This window comes from Acomys russatus, chromosome 13, assembly GCF_903995435.1.
Source record: "Acomys russatus chromosome 13, mAcoRus1.1, whole genome shotgun sequence".
In the NCBI taxonomy this organism is placed as follows: Eukaryota; Metazoa; Chordata; class Mammalia; order Rodentia; family Muridae; genus Acomys; species Acomys russatus.
Window position 1 is genome coordinate 38,778,530 of NC_067149.1, and position 21,902 is coordinate 38,800,431.

The 21,902-nt window shown below is 38.7% G+C and overlaps 1 protein-coding gene across 4 annotated transcripts in view; it reads left to right on the plus strand.

The window, feature by feature from the left end:
- Positions 1-21,902, plus strand: part of Grm7 (glutamate metabotropic receptor 7) — a 901,188-nt gene that overhangs the window by 585,324 nt on the left and 293,962 nt on the right. Inside the window, exon 5 of one of the 4 annotated variants that reach the window (XM_051155024.1) lies at positions 3,921-4,061. The exons of the other annotated variants lie outside the window; for them this stretch is intronic. Within the exon in view, the coding sequence (XP_051010981.1) occupies positions 3,921-4,061 (141 nt within the window). The remainder of the gene's footprint in view (positions 1-3,920; positions 4,062-21,902) is intronic. 4 annotated transcript variants of the gene reach the window in all.

Genomic DNA, 21,902 nt, shown 5'->3' on the forward strand with positions numbered 1-21,902 from the left:
TTCTGCACATACCTCATGTAGATCAAGGGATGAACCCTCAAAAGTAGGACTCTAGGGAAGTTGCTCTTTGTTGGTCATTGAAATGCTATCCTCAGAGAGGCAGGCGTACAGAGATATTAATAAACATGCCTTGGTAAACATGCCTCTAAATATCTGAAGGTCACTCTGTGTGGAAGACAAGGCTTGTTTGACAGGTACCCTGTGAGAGTCTGGTAGCTGGTACTGATAATAAATATTATCTACTTCATTCTGTGAGCAAAGCTCCACTCTGTAAACGTATTGTCTGATTTTTTTTTCTTTCTGGACATTTGTCAAATAATAGCAGCTAACATGTGCATCCAAGTTCCAAAGATAGGAAAATATGAATACTGGTTGATGCCTGATTCTTTTTTATTATTATTTTAAGTGTGTGTGTGTGTGTGTGTGTGTGTGTGTGTGTGTGTGTGTGTGCGAGCGCGCATGTGCATGTGCGTGTGTGTGTGTGTGTGTGTGTATGAAAAAGGTGGTTTTTGTGTAGGTATGTGCATACAAGTGCAGAATCCATGAGGGAAAGAGTCTTTAGATACCACTGGAGCTGGGTTTGTTAGGCAGTTGTGAGCCACCCATTGATTTTAGCATACAACAGTAATATGTGCTCTTCACCACTGAGCCATCGCTCCAGCCCCAAATTCCTGGTTCCTTAAGACTGTCTGTTCATTCTTTATGTGAAAAGAGTTTATTTCAGTCAATCTTGTTTTCAGGATTGATGAAATGACATCAACCCTTAGAATTTTTATATAAGAAAGTGTAGCTTTGAGTTGCAGGTGTACCAGTAGAAAACTTCATCCTATCTTACCTCAAATCCTCTTGATGGCCCAGCAGTCACAATCACAATCCCGAGCTCTTTAAGTTCTGCAGGAAATAAAACTATTTGTAATATAAGTAAGAATAATCCAAATCCATTAATTAGTAAACAGTCCTTGTAGCACACACTATCATCCTGACAGTTTCTGACAGTTATGACCACATATCATACTTATTTCATGAAGATAGTAAACAGACTATGCTAGATAAAAATACAACGTGCTTCACCTTGTGAAGCTCCAAGATTTGTTAGCAAGCATACCAGTGAAAAGTGTGATTATACAAAACACACCCAAGAAAAGCATTCAAAGTGAAACTATGGACAGAGTAACTTAAGTGTATTATTATTAATTCAAATTTCATAGTTGTGTATAACATTTGTAAACTGTGTTTGTAACAACATTTTCTTGGAAACATAAATTCTTATCAAGAATGGCTCATCAAAAAAAAAAAAAAAAAGAAAAGAAAAGAAAAAAAAGAATGACTCATCCATTCTTCTATTAAATTTAGCATCCTAAAGACTTAAACTGCAAAGGAGCTACAGACCACAGTATAAACAATGATTTTCAGGATTTTATTATTCATGTCTGCTATGCTAATGGAAAGAAGTTGCATGAATATACTTAATATGCACACTTCACATGCAGTCATGAATTATTAATATGTTATACCTGTGAAATATTTGCATAGAAACGAAAATTACCTTGTCTTAGAGAATAACTCTTCTACAAAGTTTTAATACATACAGAAACCTGAATCTTACATAATGTAAAAGATATACCCATACATAGCTCTCTCCCTTTGGGGAATAAAAAAAATATGTAAGCAAAGAGTAGAAAAATAAGATTCTATCATTTATGATAGCATGAATTAGAGGCCATTGTGTTAGTTGAAGTAAGCCAAACAGTTATTTCAGTCATTGGTGTACTATTAAAGAGTTACTATTTTGCTAATTGAAACTAAACTGGTGATCATTTCACCAGAGGCTAGGAGTGGAGGCATTTTCTAGAACAGTGTTGCATATCTCACTTTCTCTGCCTCATCCATAAACATTTCTCTTGGGATTGTTTGCTCATTGTGGATAATTTCCATCGCAATAACTCTTACTTGTTTGCTCAAAAATAATGGCTGCTTGCCGCCAGTCTCATTAGTAGACACAGTCAGAGAATTTCTAGGTGCATCTCTGTCTAGATTTATCCCATGAGGTCAGACAAAGTGATTTATATTTCTTAAACTTAATTTACTTTAGCTAAATTTTACAGGAATGCAAATGAGAAATGCAGGGATGAGTAGGGTACAGATGATGGCCTCTAGACCTGAAGGTTAAGACAAAAATATGCAGACATGGGTGGAGTCAAGAAGAAAGATATGACAATAAAACCCTACATAGTGCCAGAGGCAAAGATGTAGGACATCCCCACTCCCATAAGTTCCTACAGCCATGTGACTATACCAGTTATCCTCTTAAGAGAGCTCTCAAATGCCAGACTTTCATTCGTAGTTGTCCACCTGAGGCTTCCCAGTATATCTTGTGTGTTAGATGTTTAATTCTTGAGCTGGGATGAAATAACATCTCCAACTTCCAAACAGTTGATGAGTGTTAGATGAATGTAAGAGAGCTTTGTTTCCCTAAAGGTGTGAAATGCTACCTTTATTCTCCTTTATATTCCCATGTTTACTTGTGATCCTTTTTTCATGTCTTGGTGTTCTCATTTTTTTTCTGTGCCAGCTCCTCTCTTCCTTTATCCTAGGGAATTTAGAGTTGCATAATCATGGCATATTCACTGCAGATAGCTCTCCTTTTCCTCCTTCCTGTCCTCCTACCCCAAGGAATTAGACACAATTTATCTTTTTTCTCAGAACATTATGGCTCTTTTATATTTTTCCATAGTCGCTATAAAACAATTGGTGTAGCTTTCAGAGAAAATGATAACACTATCACTCACATAACAGACAAATTTTCTTGGAGGGAAATATCACAGGGAAGCATAGAACTCCTCCTGAAGACCTGATAATGGCCAGATTAAATGGAAAGATACCACCAGCACTTAGATGAAATAATTTGTTTTTGGTTGCTTGTGTAGCTATTTCAACTCTGGATTTACACTCCCTCTTGTAAAGAGTTGTTATCTGAGTGTGTAAATATGGATAACTTTTCTATGTAATAACTTTCTGTTTTCCTAAGTTTCTTATGCATTCATTGATTTAGTCAAGTGTGTTATTCAAGACATTTGACTTGGTCTTTCTCATTGCAATGAATCATAGACACAGCCCAGGACTCAGCAAAACAGCACTGAAAGAAAAGAGATGCAACTTTCTACGGCAGAATACCAAATATTCATATTATAAATATCAGATTCCATACTGGTCTAATTTGAGGAGGTATCTGGGGCCAGAGCATCGACGGATGCAGAGAGCCATGAATGCTGATGTTCAGCTTATTTCATCCTTTTATTCTGTCCAAGCCCAAGGAACGGGTCTGCCCACAACTAAGGTGGTCTTCTCACTTCAGCTAATCTAATCAAACAATACCTCTTGATGTACCCAGAGACTTGTCACCTACATGTATGAACTCCCTCAGTTTGATAGTATTAATCATCACAATTAAAGACATTTGTCTTTGGTTTAGCTTGTTAGAAATGCAATTTTTTTAATTTTTTTTTTTTTTGCTCATTATATCATTCCTAAGACCTTCAGTGTGGGTTTTACAGTAAAAATAGAGCTTGTAGAACACAGCTTACCCTTACTTATTGAATTGGATATCTTCCTATATTTTTTAGCCTTTATATCTAACTCTAATACCTATACGTGTGTATGCATATATATATTATACTATATAATATATATGTTTGATATATATGTTTGTGTATATACATATAATGTGTATTAGGGTATATGCATATGAATTTGATTTTCATCACCTATTCTATTGATTGCCACAAAATAAATCTTCCACTCTACAACCTATCACTGTTTTTTTGTTGTCGTTGTTGTTTTTTTTTTTTTTTTTTTTTTTCTTCTCCCTATATCATGAGTGATTTCTATGAGTTCTGACCTTCTCATTTAACTCTCTTTAGGGTTTGATGCATACTTCACATCCCGGACACTTGAAAACAACAGGAGAAATGTATGGTTTGCTGAATACTGGGAAGAAAACTTCAACTGCAAGCTGACAATTAGTGGGTCTAAAAAAGAAGACACGGACCGCAAATGCACAGGTAATTTCATTCCCGTTGTCATCCCTCTGTGACTTTTCCTGGCCAGCATTGAGACGTTTGCACAGCAGACAGAAGCAAGCCTGGCTGGAGACAAATTGAAAGAGTAAATTGAAATTTACTAGATTGTTCAGAAAATAGAACAGGAGCATAACTCCTGCAAGCCAAGAGGAGTGGAGATAAGACGGCATGCTTTTCTGCCTGTCCATCTCATTGTAATTGGCATTTGCACTGATTCTTGGGACGTCATTGATTCAAACACTCCTGTTGATAAATGTTGGTTCATTCCCTGCCAGGAGAATAAAATCATTTTCATGTAAATAAATGGCCCTAAGATGTTTTAGACCAGGATTAGTGGTAACTGTTATCATCCACAGTATATCTGATTAAGTTTACAGAATGCTTGAATTTATCATTATGACCATTTCTAATGATTTTCATAACATACAATTGAAGGAGTCATTTGCTACTTGTAATATGCTTAAAATATTTGCTGTTTCTCATGCAAGCCTTTTGTAAATTTCTTTCCAATAAAAAGCATATTTATAAGTTGATAAAGGGGAAAGCAGACATCAGTTTATTTAGTCATTTACATATATTTATTAAGTGGTCTCCTTTCTGCTCAGCACTATTCTAGGCATTGGTGGTCTCATGGTGAGCCAAGCAGTGAGGGTCTCCACTTTCATGAGGCTTAGAATATAACATAGCAGTAGGAGGATGGCCATTGGTATTACTCTAGTGAATTTGTTTTATAGACTAGAAGGTGAGAGCCGAGCATAATAGGGACATATAACAGAGGTATTTCAGTTGTGTTGAAGGCATTGAGCTTTTCCCAAAGACTTCCTTGAGAGAATAATGTTCGAGCCAACATCTGGAAATGATTAGACAACAGCCGATTGGCAAAAGAGAAAACAAGTGAGGAGTCACTGATAAAGAACACTGTTGCACAGATCTGCACAAGAAGACTCCTGTGATGCTGAGGGTATAGTGCGCAACAAGAACAGCAATAAAATGGTGACTAGGTACCGGCGCCATTGGGGAGAACATGGGGACTCTGGGGGAAATTAATGAAGCAAGGCTGTAGCTGTCAAAGGAACAAATGGTATGTTACGCTTGATCAAATTTGATGTTTATTTGTATCTAATCTTATACTTGATATTTTAGTATTGTATAGCTATGGAAGGCTGAGTAGCCTAACTCTCCTCTCTAGTAGCTTTCCACATTAGTGAAAGTGACTTTCAGGTGTCCCCACAGCCTAGTGTGTACTCAATATGATGATACATACTGAGGGCAAGGGCAGGGGAAACCTAAGGCAGTAAAGTATTTACTGTACATACATGAAGATCAGAGTCTGAGTTCCAGAACTCATGTTAAAGAAAAGGAAAAGGTATAGTGACATACACTTAAAGGCAGTACTGGAGTGGCAGGGACAGTCAGATCCCTGAGGCACATCAACTAGCCATCCTAGCCCAACTGTTGAGCCCCAGACCTTTGGGAGGCCCTGTACCAAAATGTAATGAAAACAGAGTTTAAGGAGAAATGAAACATTGAAACACTAGGTTGTCCTCTGACCTTTACACACACAGACACACACATGCACACACACACACACACACACGCACGCACACACACATACACACACAAACATACATACATACTTCACACACAAATACACACACAATGTTGAGGCCATCATAGTTACTAGTCTTATTTAGTTCCTCTTTATATTTTCATCACCTGAACGTTGTAAATTAGGCTCCCCATTAAGTCACTGTTCATTAGGTAGAACGTGTATGGTCCATAGTATTTAGTATATCATGAAGGATTTGAGAATACTTATGAAACCACTTTCTCTCAAAGAGGATTCTGTAGAACAGAAGATGTATGGTACAGAGACTGGAATAAAAACACTGCAGCAAAATCAATAGGACACATATATTGGAATCACCATGGCTTAACTAGAATATCAGGGTAACCACATACTCTGTTCAGAACACGCTATAAAACAGCACAGTGTTCTCAGAAACATAGTCTTTCTATTGTTGGAGAGAAAAGGAATAAAATTGATTCAATGTTGACTAGACCTAGGTGACACAAAGCTTTCAAGTGGAAACTGAAAAAATTAGTTTGACATCTGGATAATTTGTCTGTAAGACAGGGAACACTCAAGTGTACGACAGTATGCAGATGATGGATGGCAGTTTCCAGAGTGTTTCTGACATCTGATGTTCCGCAGAATGGCTGGAGGTGGAGTGGATTGTCAGACAGAACTTAGGCTTGTTTCTGTCTAAGACCAGGACTTGTCTTTTTGCATGCTCTAACCCAACATTTTCTATAGCTACTGACATCTTAGTGCTGAGCATGAAGATGAAATTTATCAAGAATATATATGGCCAAATTACCATCTAAAATGGAAAATGCGTGTTTGCCCTACTGTCATACTCTTTCCATGGTCACATTTACTAAATTACTGATGATCTAAAGCTATTCTCTTATTCTCTCTTCATGCATTTTTTTAATTAAGCAATGATTTCTCTAGGAAAAGAATGGATTACATAATATTTACATGATTATAATTACACACACAATTGTATTTACTAGAATGGCTTACTCAATAGGGGCTGAGTAGTCTAACAGTGGCCGTCTGCACACTGCACAGACTCAAACCCTCGCGACTGCTCAGCCCATGGAACAGGGTGCCTCTGTAGTCCCAAGGGAAGGAGTTGGAAGGCCTGAAAAAGTCCTGAAGAGATGCTGGTCTGCAGCTCATGTGGAAGTTCAAACATACTGGAATCTGTTGTCTATCAGTGATGGCAGCAGCAGCACGGATGCATTCTCTTGGGAAGAAACAAAGTCAAAAGGGAATGCTTTTTCCATTAACCTTTTTCTATCTGGACAACTTCTTGGAAGTTGCCACCAGTGGAGGGTCTTCCCCATTAGCAGTTTTCTGGGAACCTCCCTCACTGACACACCCAGAAGCATATCTCTTAGTTAATTCTAGAATCTGTCTGTCAAGTTGACAATCAAGATTAGTCATCACACATTTCTTTCAGCCATCCCTGTAAGAAATGGTCTGTTGAGTGGTAGCTAATAATATAGTTCCTATTGCTCTTATTCTCCCAAATTTTGGATATTAATATATGAGATATGAAGGGTCCATGAGTGTTGTCCCCCTACACACACGCGCGCACACACACACACACACACACACACACACACACACACACACCTTTTCTTTTTTAAGTCTCTTGCTGCTTTGGTAGTATTTTCAAAACACACTTTAAAATATTCTGACATATAGACATACCTCCATTGTGGAAGTGGAAAGTAGTTGGAAAGCTATGTTAATTGATAGTCTAAAGGGAAAGAAGAAATAACGGGAACAGGTGAAAGGTAACTCCTTGAAGCTGTAATAACAAGCTAAATGAAATCAAGGCTATCGCCAGAAGAAGGAAGACTTGGTAGGCTTTAGCATAGGGAAAATATGAAGAAAGCTTCTTGATGACTAAATTTTGAAACAGTAAAAAGAATGAATGTGTCAGAAAGAAGGAGACACATGAACAGACCATGAAATTATCAGTTTGACACCATAAACCAGCAGCATAGAGACAGTGGATGTTTTGGTATGAGGACCAATAAACAAAACACAGCCTCACTCATCTCTTCTTATGACTGGACTCTGGTTAAAAAAGTGAGTCTTCTAAAATGATGATAGTGAACATGCCGAAACTACTATTGTTTTCTTATTCACCATACAGCCTCTTAAGCTATGAGAAGTTGTGTTTCTACATTAGCTCTTTGGAGAAAAACATGGAATCTGTCATCCTACCAACATTGGTAATGAACGATGAAACCCATAGCATTTGAAGAAAGCAGATTGCATTGATAGCGCTCTGATGAAAGTTTCTAGCTTCCATACAAGTAAACGGGCAGTGAAACAAAAAATAATTTTTAAAAATGTTAAGAAATATAGACCAGCCTTTGCTCCTGTATATTTTGGAGGATACTGTGTTACAGAAATTCTTACAGCAAATATACTGAGACACCAACTAACCACCTGTCCCATAAATTACACATGCTCACTTTCACCTGATATGTCCATAAGGCAAAATAAACTTTTTAACTGCTCCATATTTTTTTTAAAAAATGTATATCCAACCCTCATACTTTGAAATTGAAAAGCTATCTTTCTCCTGCCATCCCTTGTAATTATTTTCTCTGCTAAAAGCCGAACATTGGTAGCAAGTGATCTCACACATGGCTCCTTTTGGCTAGCATAATGGAAAGGAATATGTGTAAGATGGTCCAGACTTTTGCAGAAGGCAGAGTCCCCATATGATAGGTGTCAATGCCATTTGTGATATTTTATAGTAGGGGGTACATCACCCTGAGGAGACAGTGTTAGAGCCACACACTAGGAAATAGAACCTATTAGACAGTTTGACTCAGAACATGTCCTTGAGAGACAGAAAGAACATATGGATTCTGTTTATTGCTTGTACATGTGGCTCCTGACTCTAAGCCCACCAACTGAACATGTTCTCCCTTGATACTTGGTTCAATATGGTCCAAGTCTGATCATGCTGAGGATGATGGATGTGAGTAGATACTAAGAAGAGAAGGAAAAAGAAATAACGTCTCAGGAAATGAATAAACATGATCTCCAATCAGGAAGATGTGTGCACCATACAGTTATTGCCCTTAGAACCAATGAGCCTAGGGTCTGCATCAGTACCTATCCATGTCTACCTATGAAAGCTTGAACAATATTGCTTAACTTTTCAAAGCTGTTCTTCATGCTTGAAAGGAGGAAGGAAGAAAAGCTTCGGAAGCTGCTGTGGGGATTAAATTACATGATTCAAGTGTAAAATCTGAAGTGACATTAGCACATGGTCCCAATTCAGCATTTGCTAACATTACTCACCACTCAGGCTGAATGCAATTGCCTGTGAAGAATTCATGATTACCCTATTGTTTATGTGAATTCTAAGAAAGAGAAGGCCATATATAAAAGTCCAACAGGAAAATGAAACCAGAAATTTGACTAAATGCAAAGGTACAGATGGGAGCATTTCAGGAATGTGCATTCTATGGCGCTGTACTGAGGTGCAAAAATGTTTGCAGACAGGCATGAGGTCATGCTATAGATTGAGTGGAATAGAAAAGTCAATGTCAAAGGAAATGTAGCACCAAGACACAGTGCATATCCAGGCGTTGTCTGGAACTGAGCGGCTGGACTCCTCATTTCCCAGATTTTCCCCTGTTTTCAAAGAGGACCAGTGTTTGTTCCAACTCTCGTCTCGCAAAAGCATCCTTCTCACTCAATAGGTTCCAGGAATATGAATGTGTTTGCCTATGGCAGCCATAAAAAAAATCTATCTGTTGTGTCTTGTGTCACACATAGAACATTTGTCTAGCGAACATTGCTGCTCTGCCAGGTGCCACTTTGTGGACCCTGATTCATCACAGTTACCTCCTCACTGAAAGGAAGGAACACAGCATTTAGGAATCCATCACCTTGTGAAGAGACAATTTGGCTGTTAGAGATTTGTTTTCCTTTGGATATGACAAAGGATAAATAAATGAATAGAGTCTTATCCCAAAGCAACTCCTTGTCTTCATTGCTTGTGTTCCCTTTCTTTTCTTTTTAAAAAGCTAAATACTTTATTTATGTATTCTTATACATGATGTTTTGGTCATATCCTTTCTCCTCCCTAAACCCTTTCCAGTTCCTCCTCACCTTTAAATGTTAAATCTTTTTTTTTCCTGTCAGCTTTGTTTTTTCTCCATTAATTAAGTTGTTCACTTTACATCCTGGTCGCAACCCTGTTCTTCTCCTCCAAGTACCCCTGCACATAATGTTTTCCCCCATTCTTCCCTCTCCTCAGAGAAAGGGGAGGCCCCCATGATCACCAAGCCATCATGACATATTGAGTCCCTTCAGGACTAGGCACATACTCTCCCACTCAGGCCAGACAGGGGAAATGGGATCCAACAGCAGGCTTCAGAGTGAGAGAGGGCCCAGGCTCCAGTTGTCAGGAGATCCACCTGAAGACCACACTACACATCTGCTACATGAATGCAGGGGGCCTAGGATGAGTTCTTGCATGTTCTTTGATTGGTGTTTCAATCTCTGTTAGCACAGGATAGTTGACTCTGTAGGTCATCTTGTGGAGTCCTTTACCCCTCAAGCTCCCTCAATCATCACCTCCCCCCAAACTCTTGCAAAGGACTCCCTGAGGTCTGCCTAATGTTTGCCTGTGTGTCCCTGTATCTATAACCATCAGTTACTGGTTGAATCCTCTCAGAGGAGTTATCCTAGGCTTCTGTCTACAAGCATAGCCAACTAATATTAGTAGTATCTGGGACTGGTTCTCTCTCATGGGATGAGTCTCAAGTAGGGCCAGTCCTTGCTTAGTCACTCCCTCAACCTTTGCTCCATCTTTGCCTCTGCACATTTTGTAGGCAGGACAAATTTTGGGCCAAATGAGGTTTTATGGATGGATTGGTGATTTCATCCCTTCCCTGGCAGTCCTTCCTGGTTACAGGACATAGTAACTTCAAGCTCCTTATCCCCTGCTGCTAGAAGTTTCAACTAGTGTGGCTCCCATAGACTTCCTGAGGTCTCCACAATCCTAGGTCTCTAGCATATCCCAGAGATGACCCCACCTCAGGTTTACATTCTTTCCCCAGACCCTCTTTCCCAGGCTCTCCCTATACCTAATCCCCACCGTTAATGCCCTCTGCATACCCTCTCTTACCAATTCACTCCATCCATCCACCTGCAATGCCTATTTTATTTTCCATTCTGAGTGAGATTCAAGCATCCTTTATTGGGCCCTCCTTGTTACTTTGCTGCTTTGGGCCCACAGATTGTAGTATGGCTAACCTGTACTTTGTGACTAAAATCCATCTACTTATGAGTACATACCATGCATTTCTTTTTGAATTTGGGTTATCTCACTCAGGATGATATTTTCTAGTTCTATCTATTTGCCTGAAAATTTCATGATGTTCTTGTTTTTATAGCTGAGTAGTATTCCATTGTGTAAATGTGACACAATTTTTCTATCCATTCTTTGGTCGATGGACATCTAGGCTGTTTCTAGTTTCTGGCTATTATGAATTAAGCTGCTATGAATATAGTAGAACAAGTCTCCTTGTGGTATTGTGGAGAATCTTTTGTATATATGCCCAGAAGTGTTATAGCTGGGTCTTGATGTGGAACTATTCCTATTTTTCTGAGAAAGCACCAAAGGGATTTTGAAAGTAGTTTGCACTCCCACTAGCAATGGAGGAGTGTTCCCCTTTCTCCACAACCTTTTATTCATCTCTTATACATTACATCCTGACTGCATTTTCCCTTCCAAGTCTCTTCCTCCAAACCTATTTCTCCATTTCTCTTCAGAAAAGAAAAAGTCTCCCAGAGATATCAACCAAACATGGCATAACAAGCTATAATAACATTACTCACATAGTAAACACTTCAGTGTGATTTCTGTCCTAAACCAATATCTACCAGGAAAATATACCAAAAGCTGAAGATCAGACACTATTAAATGCCTAATTTGTTTATTGTTTTTGAAAAAAAAAAGTCTAACTATGTGATGCTGACTGGTTAGGTATTTTCATTTTGCTATAGGATATAAGCAGTTCTACTTTATGCTCCTGAGTTCTTGGATTATAGGTATGAGCCATCATGTCTGTGAATGTCCATAATGTGTAGTCAGAATCCTTAAGCTATTTTTAAAGTAAAGTCTATTTCTTTTAGAAGGCTTTTTAATAAATAAGGTTGAAGAATAAACACTGTAAACCAGGTCATTCATAAGATCTCATTTGTGTTGTCACTAAGTCACTACCTGTAGACTTTGTTAACAAGACTATTAAGATAAAGGAATGATATTTAAGAAAGCTAACTGCTCTTAGAATATATTGCAGAAAGTATTTGTGATTTAACTAATTTGTTTTCTCCATCATTTTCCTTCCAATTTGAACTGCCCTTTAATTGTTATATACATGTTCCATGGTGGCACCTAATTTATATAACATGATTTTAAAAACCAACCAAGTCAACATGTACATGGATAAATAACATCTAAATTTTTAGTGCTTTAAGAAGGTGTTTTTGAGCTGGGAGTGGTGGCACAAGCCTTTAATCCTAGCACTCAGGAGGCAGAGGAAGGTGGATCGTTCTGAGTTTGAGGCCAGCCTGGTCTACAAAGGGAGTTCAGGACAGCCAAGACTACACAGAGAAACCATCTTGAAAAATGAAGAAGAAGAAGAAGAAGAAGAAGAAGAAGAAGAAGAAGAAGAAGAAGAAGAAGAAGAAGAAGAAGAAGAAGAAGAAGAAGAAGAAGGTTTTTTTGAAGCTGTTTTGATGAAAAGCAGTGAAAACTCATTCTTTTTTTTAATTAATTCATTCATATTCCATCTCAATAGTTATCCCATCCTTTGTATCCTCCCATTCCTCCCTCCCTCCTGCTTTCCCCCTACTCCCCTCCCCTATGACTTTGACTGAGGGAGACCACCTCCCCTTGTATATGATCCTAGGGTATCAAGTCTCTTCTTGGTAGCCTGCTATCTTTCCTTTGAGTGCCACCAGGCCTCCCCATCAAAGGGACATGGTCAAATATGGGGCACCAGAGTTTGTGTGAAACTCAGTCCCCACTCTCCACTCAACTGTGGAGAATGTCTTTTCCATTGGTTAGATCTAGGACAGGGTTCGATGTTTACTGCAAGTATAGTCCTTGGCTGGTGTCACTGTTTGAGCAGGACTCCTGGGCCCAGACCGTCCATCATAATGTTCTTCTTGTAGGTTTCTGGACACTCTGAATTCTTCTATTTCCCTATTCTCCCATGTTTCTCTCACCTAGAGTCCCAATAGGATGTCCTCCCCTCTGTCCCACTTTCCTGATAATTGAAGACTTTCATGGGACATGCCCCTTGTACTAGTGTCCAGATATAAGTGAGTATATACCATTTGAGTCTTTCTGCTTCTGGGTTAACTCACTCATTATGATCATTTTTAGTTCAATCCATTTGTCCACAATTTTTGGGAATTCCTTTTTTTAATAGCTGAGTAGTATTCCATAGTGTATATGTACCACAGTTTCTTTATCCATGCTTCTACTAAGGGACACTTAGGCAGTTTCCAGGTTCTGGCTATTATGAATAAGGCTGCTATGAATATGGTTGAACATATATCCCTGTTGTGTGCTGGAGCTTCTTCTGGGTATATTTCAAGGAGTGGAATATATGGATCTTGAGGAAGCCCTATTCCCAGTTTTCTGAGATAGGGCCAGATAGATTTCCAAAGTGGTTGTACTAGTTTGCATTCCCATTGGCAATAAAGGAGTATTCCTCTCTCTCCACATCCTTGCCAGCATGTGGTGTCACTTGAGTTTTTGATCTTAGCCATTCTGATGGGTATAAGATGGAATCTCGGAGTTGTTTTGATTTGCGTTTCTCTGACGACTAAAGATGTTGATTATTTCTTTAAGTGTTTCTCAGCCATTACAGACCAGGAATTAAGTTCAACAATTAATAAATGGCACCTCATGAGGCTGAGACGCTTCTGTAAGGCAGGACACACTGTCAACAGAACAAAGTGATAGCCTACAGACTGGGAAAAGATCTTCACCAACCCTTCATCTAACAAAGGTCTAATATCCAAACTATATAAAGAACTCAAGAAGTTAAACACCACCAAACCAAATAACCCAATTGAAAAATGGGGCTCAGAACTAAACAGAGAATTCTCAACAGAGAAAACTCATTCTTACTCCTTTCTGAAATCTTCAGTAAAGACTTACTATAGATAAACTATGGGTTATTCCTTATGATCAAATATTTTAGAATTCTATATTAATGTGACTTTGATATTTCAATCACTTGACAAATCTCTAAGTAATAACTTTGTTGGAAGTATTTTTGTTGTTGCTGCTTGGATTGTCTACTTGCCTGCCTTCCACTTTTGTAAAAAAAAAAAAAAAACAAAACAAAACCTGGAGATATGTCAGATTGTTTTAACTTTCCCTGTGCGTATTTAATAGCAAATGTTAAGAACTAAATATATTTAGACCATCACATAATTTTTAAGGCATATAAATTTTGACTTGGTGTGGCATTTTACAGGATTTTCTTGGATGACTTCTCCTGTGTGGTTTTGGTGGATGAGGTGACAGTTATCTTAGGATTCCATTACTTTCTACATTGAAATGAGATGAATGTTACATGAGAAATCCTCACAGGCATTAGAAAAACCCTAATGCCTTTGAAAACATGGGGATCTTGAGTAAATCTTATATGGGTAAGTATAAGATGAGGATGTTTCTAGACTTTTGGTTCCCATCAGACTTTGGTTCTACATTAAATCTTATTACCTGCTACGCCAATTCTTTGTGTTGAGGTGCATAGCCACATATGTTGTATTCTTGTGGACTCCAGGGGTCGATGTCAGAATCTTCTTCAATCACTGTCCTCTTGATCTTTTGAGACAGAATAACATTCACTGACTGGCTTCACTGACTGGAGTCAGCCATGAGTCTTTGTGTGTCTCTAGTAGCCAAGTGCTTGTGTGACAGGCCTCTGTGAGACCATACCCAGCTATTTTTTAATCCACCTAAAAGTTGGGGATGAACTCAAGTCTTCATGCTTGCACCAGGTACTTTACCTACAAAACTTTCTTCTCAGCCCCATCACATTACTTTACTTTTCATTCCTCTATACATGAAGGTATATTTTCTTCTATTATTTTAGTGACAATAAAGTTTGTTTTAAAAGGAGTTTAAGAATAACATGTCAAGAGAGCTATTCCAGTGGTGGTATATTACCAGCTGTGCCCATTGTCAACTATTCCACTGATGTGTCAGAGAGCAGAAAAGCTGGCATGAAAACAAGTATTCATGGGTTCTTCCCAGCAACAGTACCGACTTTCTATCAGTAGGATTATCAGTTTAAGAAACAGCTTTAGGCTCTTCCCCACTTTTTCCTCTAACCGATTTAATGTCTCTGGTTTATGTTGAGGTCTTTAATCCACTTGGACTTGAGTTTTGTACATGGTGACAAATATGGGCCTAATTGCATTTTTCTACATGTAGACATCCAGTTAGACCAGCACCATTTGTTGAAGATGCTGTCGTTTTTCCATTGAATAGACTTGGCTTCTTTGTCAAAAATCAAGTGACCAAATGGGTGCGGTTTCACCTCTGAGTCTTCAGTTTGATTCCATTGATCCACCAGCCTATTGCTGTGCCAGTACCATGCTGTTTTAATTATTGTTGCTCTATAATACAGCTTGAGATCAGGTATGGAGATTCCTCCGGAGGATTATTTATTGTGTAGGATTGTTTTTGATATTCTGGGCTTTTTGTTTCTGCATGTGAAGTTGAGAATTGATCTTTCAATGTCTTCAAAATAGAGTTGAGTGGAGAATGGGATCTGACTTTCATGCGAACTCTGGTGCCCCATTTTTTGACCACGTTCCCTTGATGGGGAGGCCTGGTGGCACTCAGAGGAAGGATAGCAGGTTACCAAGAAGAGACTTGATACCCTATGAGCATAAACAGGGGAAGGAGGTCCCCCTCAGTCATAGACATAGGGGAGGGGAGTAGGGGGAAAGTGGTAGGGAGGGAGGAATGAGAGGATACAAGGGATGGGCTAACAATTTAGATATAATATGAATAAATTAATAAAATATTAAAAAAGAAACAGCTTTAGATTCCTTTCCGTGTGTTGCTTTTATTTCTTACATTGTAATATCACTGTCCCACAGGAAAAAAAGAGCCTCTCTCTCTCTCTGAATTTTCTCTTTCCTCTGAAGAGGAATATACCCATGACTTCTCACTACCCATATACCAGTCTCTAGATCTAACTTATCTGTTTCACTTTTGGTAATGGAGCTGACATTACCCTTGGTAATGACATCTGAATACCAGGATGAACACTCACTTCTAGATCCTGTGTCTTACCCAGCCCCACTTTGGTTTTGGATACTTCAAGAATCCTCACATGTGAACATCCAATTGAGACCCTAAGTGAGAGAAATATGGGAGAATGGGAAAATAGAAGGACCCAGAGGGTCCTAGAAACCTACAAGAAGAACATCATGACAGGCAGATCAGGACCCAGGGGGGTCTGCTCAAACTACTGCACCAACCACAGACCGTTACATGCGGTAAGCATTGAATCCTTACTCAGATCTAGCCAATGGGTAGGACATTCTCCCCAGTTATGTGGAGAGTGGGGATTGACTCGGACATGAACTCTGGTGCACCATATTTGACCACTTCCCCATGGTGGGTAGGCCCACTGGCACTCAAAGAAAGGATAAGCAGGCTACCAAGATGAGACTTGAAAAGATAGCCTATGACCATATAGTGGGGGAGGAGGTCGCCCATTGTTTAAACCTTGGAAAGAGGAATAGGGTGAAAGTGGGAGGGAAGGAGGAACAGGTGGATACAAGTGAGGGAAAAACAATTGAGAAGTAATCTGAATAAATTAATTAAATAAAAAACCCAATTGTAGTTAAATAAGCCTCACATATAGCCCAGCACTGAATACACAGTTGAGGCAATTATAACCATTAATTTTGTAGGGACTTACTTTCAGTAAGGTTCATTTTATTCTTTTTAAAGAACTAAATCATGTATTTTGATAATGCTCTTTTCTAAATCACTCATGGATTGGAGTAATACAACAACAATAATAAAAAGATATTTCCCAAGTGAAAAAAGAAAAAAGAAAAAAGAATCCTCATATGACTATTTAGAGCAGTGGTTCTCAAGCTCTGGGTCTTACCCATTTTGGCAAACCTCGGTATCCAAAAATATTTATATTACAATTCATAACAGTAGCAAAATTACAGCTATAAAGTAGCAACAAAAATAATTTTATGGTTTGGGGGATCACCACAATATGAGGATCTGTCTTAAAGGGTCACAATAGTAAGAAGGTTGAGAACCGCTGTTTCAGGGGCAGTTGAAGACGTTGGCACTCTTCAGGGGCCTATGCCAACTGTTAAGCTTGGGACTTATTCATCCCTTCATTTCTCATTTTCTACTGACAAACAGCTTTGCAGATGCTGGGTAAGGAGGCAACCTAGATGTTAGTTGGGTCTTCATGCATCTTTGGTAGATAATATACTTCCTGAAGCCTTAATAGATTCCACTTTGAAGACCGGAACCTAAACTGTATCATACTAGCTTTTAAAATCCCAGAGATATTTCCTTACTTATTTTTATCTCTTCTTTTGTGTTCTTTTAGAACCACCCTTCCCAAAGAGTTGATCTGAGAACCTAGTGTAAAATGAAATAGATATGTTTAATGGAAATAATAAAAAGCCAATGAACTACTCTAACATAGAGCAGGATATTATCTTCGATAAACAATAGGACCACTGCTTGAAACTTAGAGGATCATTTTCCTGAATGGTCAGGGTGGAGGTAGCTGTCTGCAGCCTTATATAATTGAATACTATGAATGCATTCCTACAGAAGAAATGAACTCTGCCTTCTTCCACAAGCAACATACAACCTCAAAGGGGTCATAGTATAGGCTATTTTTATTCACATTGTACTTCATAGTATCCAAAGGGACAATGTTTAATTCTGTGTAGAATCCAAGCAGCAGAGAGACCCTGCATTAAAACTGAAGAAGCATCTAAGCAAAACTGCTTCCATCGGTGCTAGGAACCATCATTACTTGCAATGTGTCATTTTTTTTTCTCATGACTCTAGCATGCAATGGCTTTAAATGTAGAAATTGTAACCATTCCATATTTGGAAAGGCTGTCAGGCTAGGGGTATTAATGAAAAGGAACTCTTTATCTAGGAGAATTAATGCCATGAATCTTCTAGCAACAGTCTGTAAACAAAGTGCCTCTTATGAGCAGTGTAAGTGTTATAAATTGGATACTTCGAGTCATTTTAGTAGGCATAAGAAAGGGCTATTGGATGACTTACCAAGTGTCATTAAGCAAGTTGGAATGGAATATAGCATTCCTTAGAATGAGCTTCTGGTAATAGAGGTTGTCATCTACCCCCTTTCTGTCCTCATGGAGAATTATGGACACTAAAAGCATTTGGGGATTTTACAGTGTATGCAGCATCATATTCATTTTATAGAGAATAAAACTATACTTACAAGATAAATATAAACCACATATAAAAACCCAGATACAAACCTTTTAGAACAACTCTTAATATCACCAGCCTCTTCGCAGGAAGGAACAGGAGATCCTTAGAAGTAGGCAGATATGTCAAGAGCTTCCTATGTCTTCATCCTCAGAGCCTCACCTCCCTGGGCCCAGATGGTCTGAGCTAAATTTGCACAGCCCCTTCAGGACCTAAGCTTCAGAAGGATGGATTCTCTCTAACTTATGATACACATGATGACATGGTAGGGCTTAGTGCCATATCTTTCTATGTCTATGTCATCCTTCCTCTGTCCGCCCCTTCATCTGTAAGGTCAAGAGAGCAGTAGTCCCCACTATCTGAGATCATTCATAGGATAGACAGAAGGTGAGTGGAGAGATCCTATGTAATGTTAGGTACCATCATGACTGATGCTGGTGACTGAAGTAAACTTGGTCTTTATAAAGAAATGACTTAACGTCTGTTCTTTATCTTCATGTTCAGTCATATTCTTATTTTTCCCTGGACACTCTTTGCTCCTAAGTCAAGTTTTGTAGGTACCAATGGCCTTCTATACATTTAAAGCATTCTCCTTCATTCCCAATCAACTCGGTGAGCTAGATAAGGAAGAAACTATCTGCTCTTTGCAGATGAATGCAGGGCAAAGTTCAACCTCAAAGTGTCATGTCCTGCCTGAGAACATGACCACTAATTAGTAAAACCCATGGGTACACAGTGGCCTCCTACATTCGGTTCTCATATTTGCCCCAAGATATGAGTATTAACTGTAGCATTGAACATGGCCTGTGCTGGCCTAGTCATTATGGGTGTGATCTTTCATTTTATGAAGTTTATTTTTCTGTAGTGGATATACAAAAAAATAATAAGTAGCTCTGTTAAATTACTAAAAGTTGTATTTAGTGTTTTGAGAGAAGGAAAGGAGGCCTTGAGTGCAAGATGACAGTAAACAGTTGTTCCAGGAACTTGAACTTTATAAATACCATCATCACCACCTGTCTGTGTCTAATGATGACAGGCAGTTCCCACTATACAGATGATCATGTGATGACTTATGCATCAACCAGGGAGTAAAGGAATCTTATTTTTCCCAAAGCCTGTCTCCTTCTGATGTCTCCTTGCCTTCCAAGTCACTAAGGAAACTTAATGTGAACAGGAATCTTCTCATTAAAGAATCCGGAGAGTCACTCCTGGGTTCATTTTGCTAGCAACTATTTTCTATTATGGCCCCAAAATATTCTCAAGAGGCCATGTATGATGAGGAGCTTCCATTGATCCTTTCCTTTCTCATTGCTAAACATCTTAGTAGAGCTATAATCTGTCTTTATTTCTTCTTCCATGAGCTTCAAGTAGGATAATGTTTTTCAGTTGACAGTCAAATATTATTACATTGACAAAAAGCTGAGGAAAATAGCTATTTTCCAAAGAGAAAATAAGAGTCATGATTACACAACAAGGAATTATAGCTATGAGTGGATTACTTTCAATCTTCCTCCTTTTCTTGGGTCCTTTTCATGGGGCACACATCCACAGTTTTTAAAAACAGATAGTAGATACTGACAGGAGAGGCCAAGGCTGTTCATAATAACACTCTGAGAAATCTCATATTCACTTAAAGGAGCCATGACCTTTCAACATGGCCTGAGGCTCCAGCAGAGTTGGACAATTTACTATGAAAAAAAATTCTGAACATTGAGATACAATCACTTCTTTTTTTTAGGAAAATTCCAGCAGTCATCTATATATATCAGAGAAGTTTGTAGCAAAAGATTGCATTTTGAATTTTTAAATTTTAAAGGAAGAAAAGAATATAATGTCACTAGCCAAGGGAATCATTTTCTCTTCTCTGGATAGAAATTCACAAAAATGAGGCCTTCTTGGTTTACAGCATCACCTGTAATAATCTCTCTCTCTCTCTCTCTCTCTCTCTCTCTCTCTCTCTCTCTCTCTCTCTCTCTCTCCACACACACACACACACACACACACACACACACAAAGAAAGAAGAAGATAGAGATGAGAGATGAGGAAAGAGAGGGTGGAGGTGGGTGAGAATCAAGGATTTGCTGCTGTCTTCTTGTCTTTGCCCTCCTTCCTTTTTGAAAGAGACTTGCCCTGGATCTTGGTGATACATAGTCACCCTATAATATTGATAATTATCTCCCTCCTGTGAGTAAATGTTGCATGCCAACATTCCCTGGGAGATATATAAGTGACCATACACTCAACCAAGATTTGGAACCAATGACAAACCAAAGTAGTGATACCATCGCACTCCAACTTGGTAAGCCCATCATTTTCAGGGTTACTCATTAGAGTATTGGTGAGTGTTACTTACAGGAAGATGGACCTTAGCAGGGTTAGGACTCCTGGAAGTTGGAGCCCCAGCGCTCTCTGTAGGACAAAAGGTTGGAAATCTTCTCCTCACTGATTATTTAACCTTAGAGAGGAAGGCACATTCTGAATCTGGTCACCTCAGAGACTTCCTAAGAGTTGTGCTATTTAAGTCTTAAGTCCTATGATGCCCCCATCTGAACTTTCTCCTCCTTGGATGGAAAATCTCAGTGCAAAGATAGGAGATTGTTAGTAACACTAGACACCAAGCTTACAGAAATCAGGCACTTATATTTCCTGATTATCCCCAGTTTCATTCATATCTTCAACCCTACATCACCAAATGGCTTATAGTAGCAATCAATATATTTTTATAAAGAAACTTATTTTCCAGGCTGAACAGTAAATCTGTCTGGCATGAACTACTTCAAAACACTGGATCAGATGGGAAGAGGAAAACAGAAAAAAAACGGAGTGGTGCTGTTACTTTGCACATCTTCATTTAACTCCAGCTTCTGGGAGGAGTCCAGTGCTAACAACTTCTTCACAGTGTCTGTCTGTCATTCAGTGACTGAATAAGGAGAAATGTGACCATAGGAAAAAGATGGCTGTCTTTAAACACAGCTGTTAACCTCCCTGATGGAGATAGATTACAAGTGCTGTCAATTCCAGCAGTGTGCTAAGAAACTGCCCTCCTCTTGGCACAGCCCACAAGATGGTTTGCTTCTTTAACTTGTGATTTTAATTCCAGTGTGTGTGTGTGTGTGTGTGTGTGTGTGTGTGTGTGTGTGTGTGTGTGTGTGTTCTTCTGTATAGACACTGAGCTAAATCTGGCTTTCTTGTGGTGTCTCTGAACCTTTTGACCCTGGCTTATCATTCCTAGGTAGGTGCATGCACATAATCCTATGGAAAACTTACAGTGTTGTCACTGGTAAGGACCAAAGTTCTGGGAATGTCATGGTAGCCTAATGTAGTTAAAACAAAATGTATACACTTTCTAAAAAAGAAGAGAATCAACAGCACAAATACCTGAAGCTGGCTTTGAAGTTACGCAGGGTGCTCCCAAACTTGCAATTATCTTTTCTCCAAAGAATTACCATTACAAATATGAGTCACCAATCCAGTCCCACATACATTTTAATAGTTTTTAATGTAATCTTGCATATCATAAACACTCTACCTGTTGTAATTTTACTTGAGTGTTGCATAAAAACCTGTGTTGATTTTTCACAACTTACTGCATCTCTAATTTTGCTTGGTGATTTTATATAAAAGACACTGGGAAATACTTTAAGACCTCATTCTTCTTTTCATGTCTTTAGACGCTATAAAATGACATAAAAAAGAAAAAGAGGATTTTCC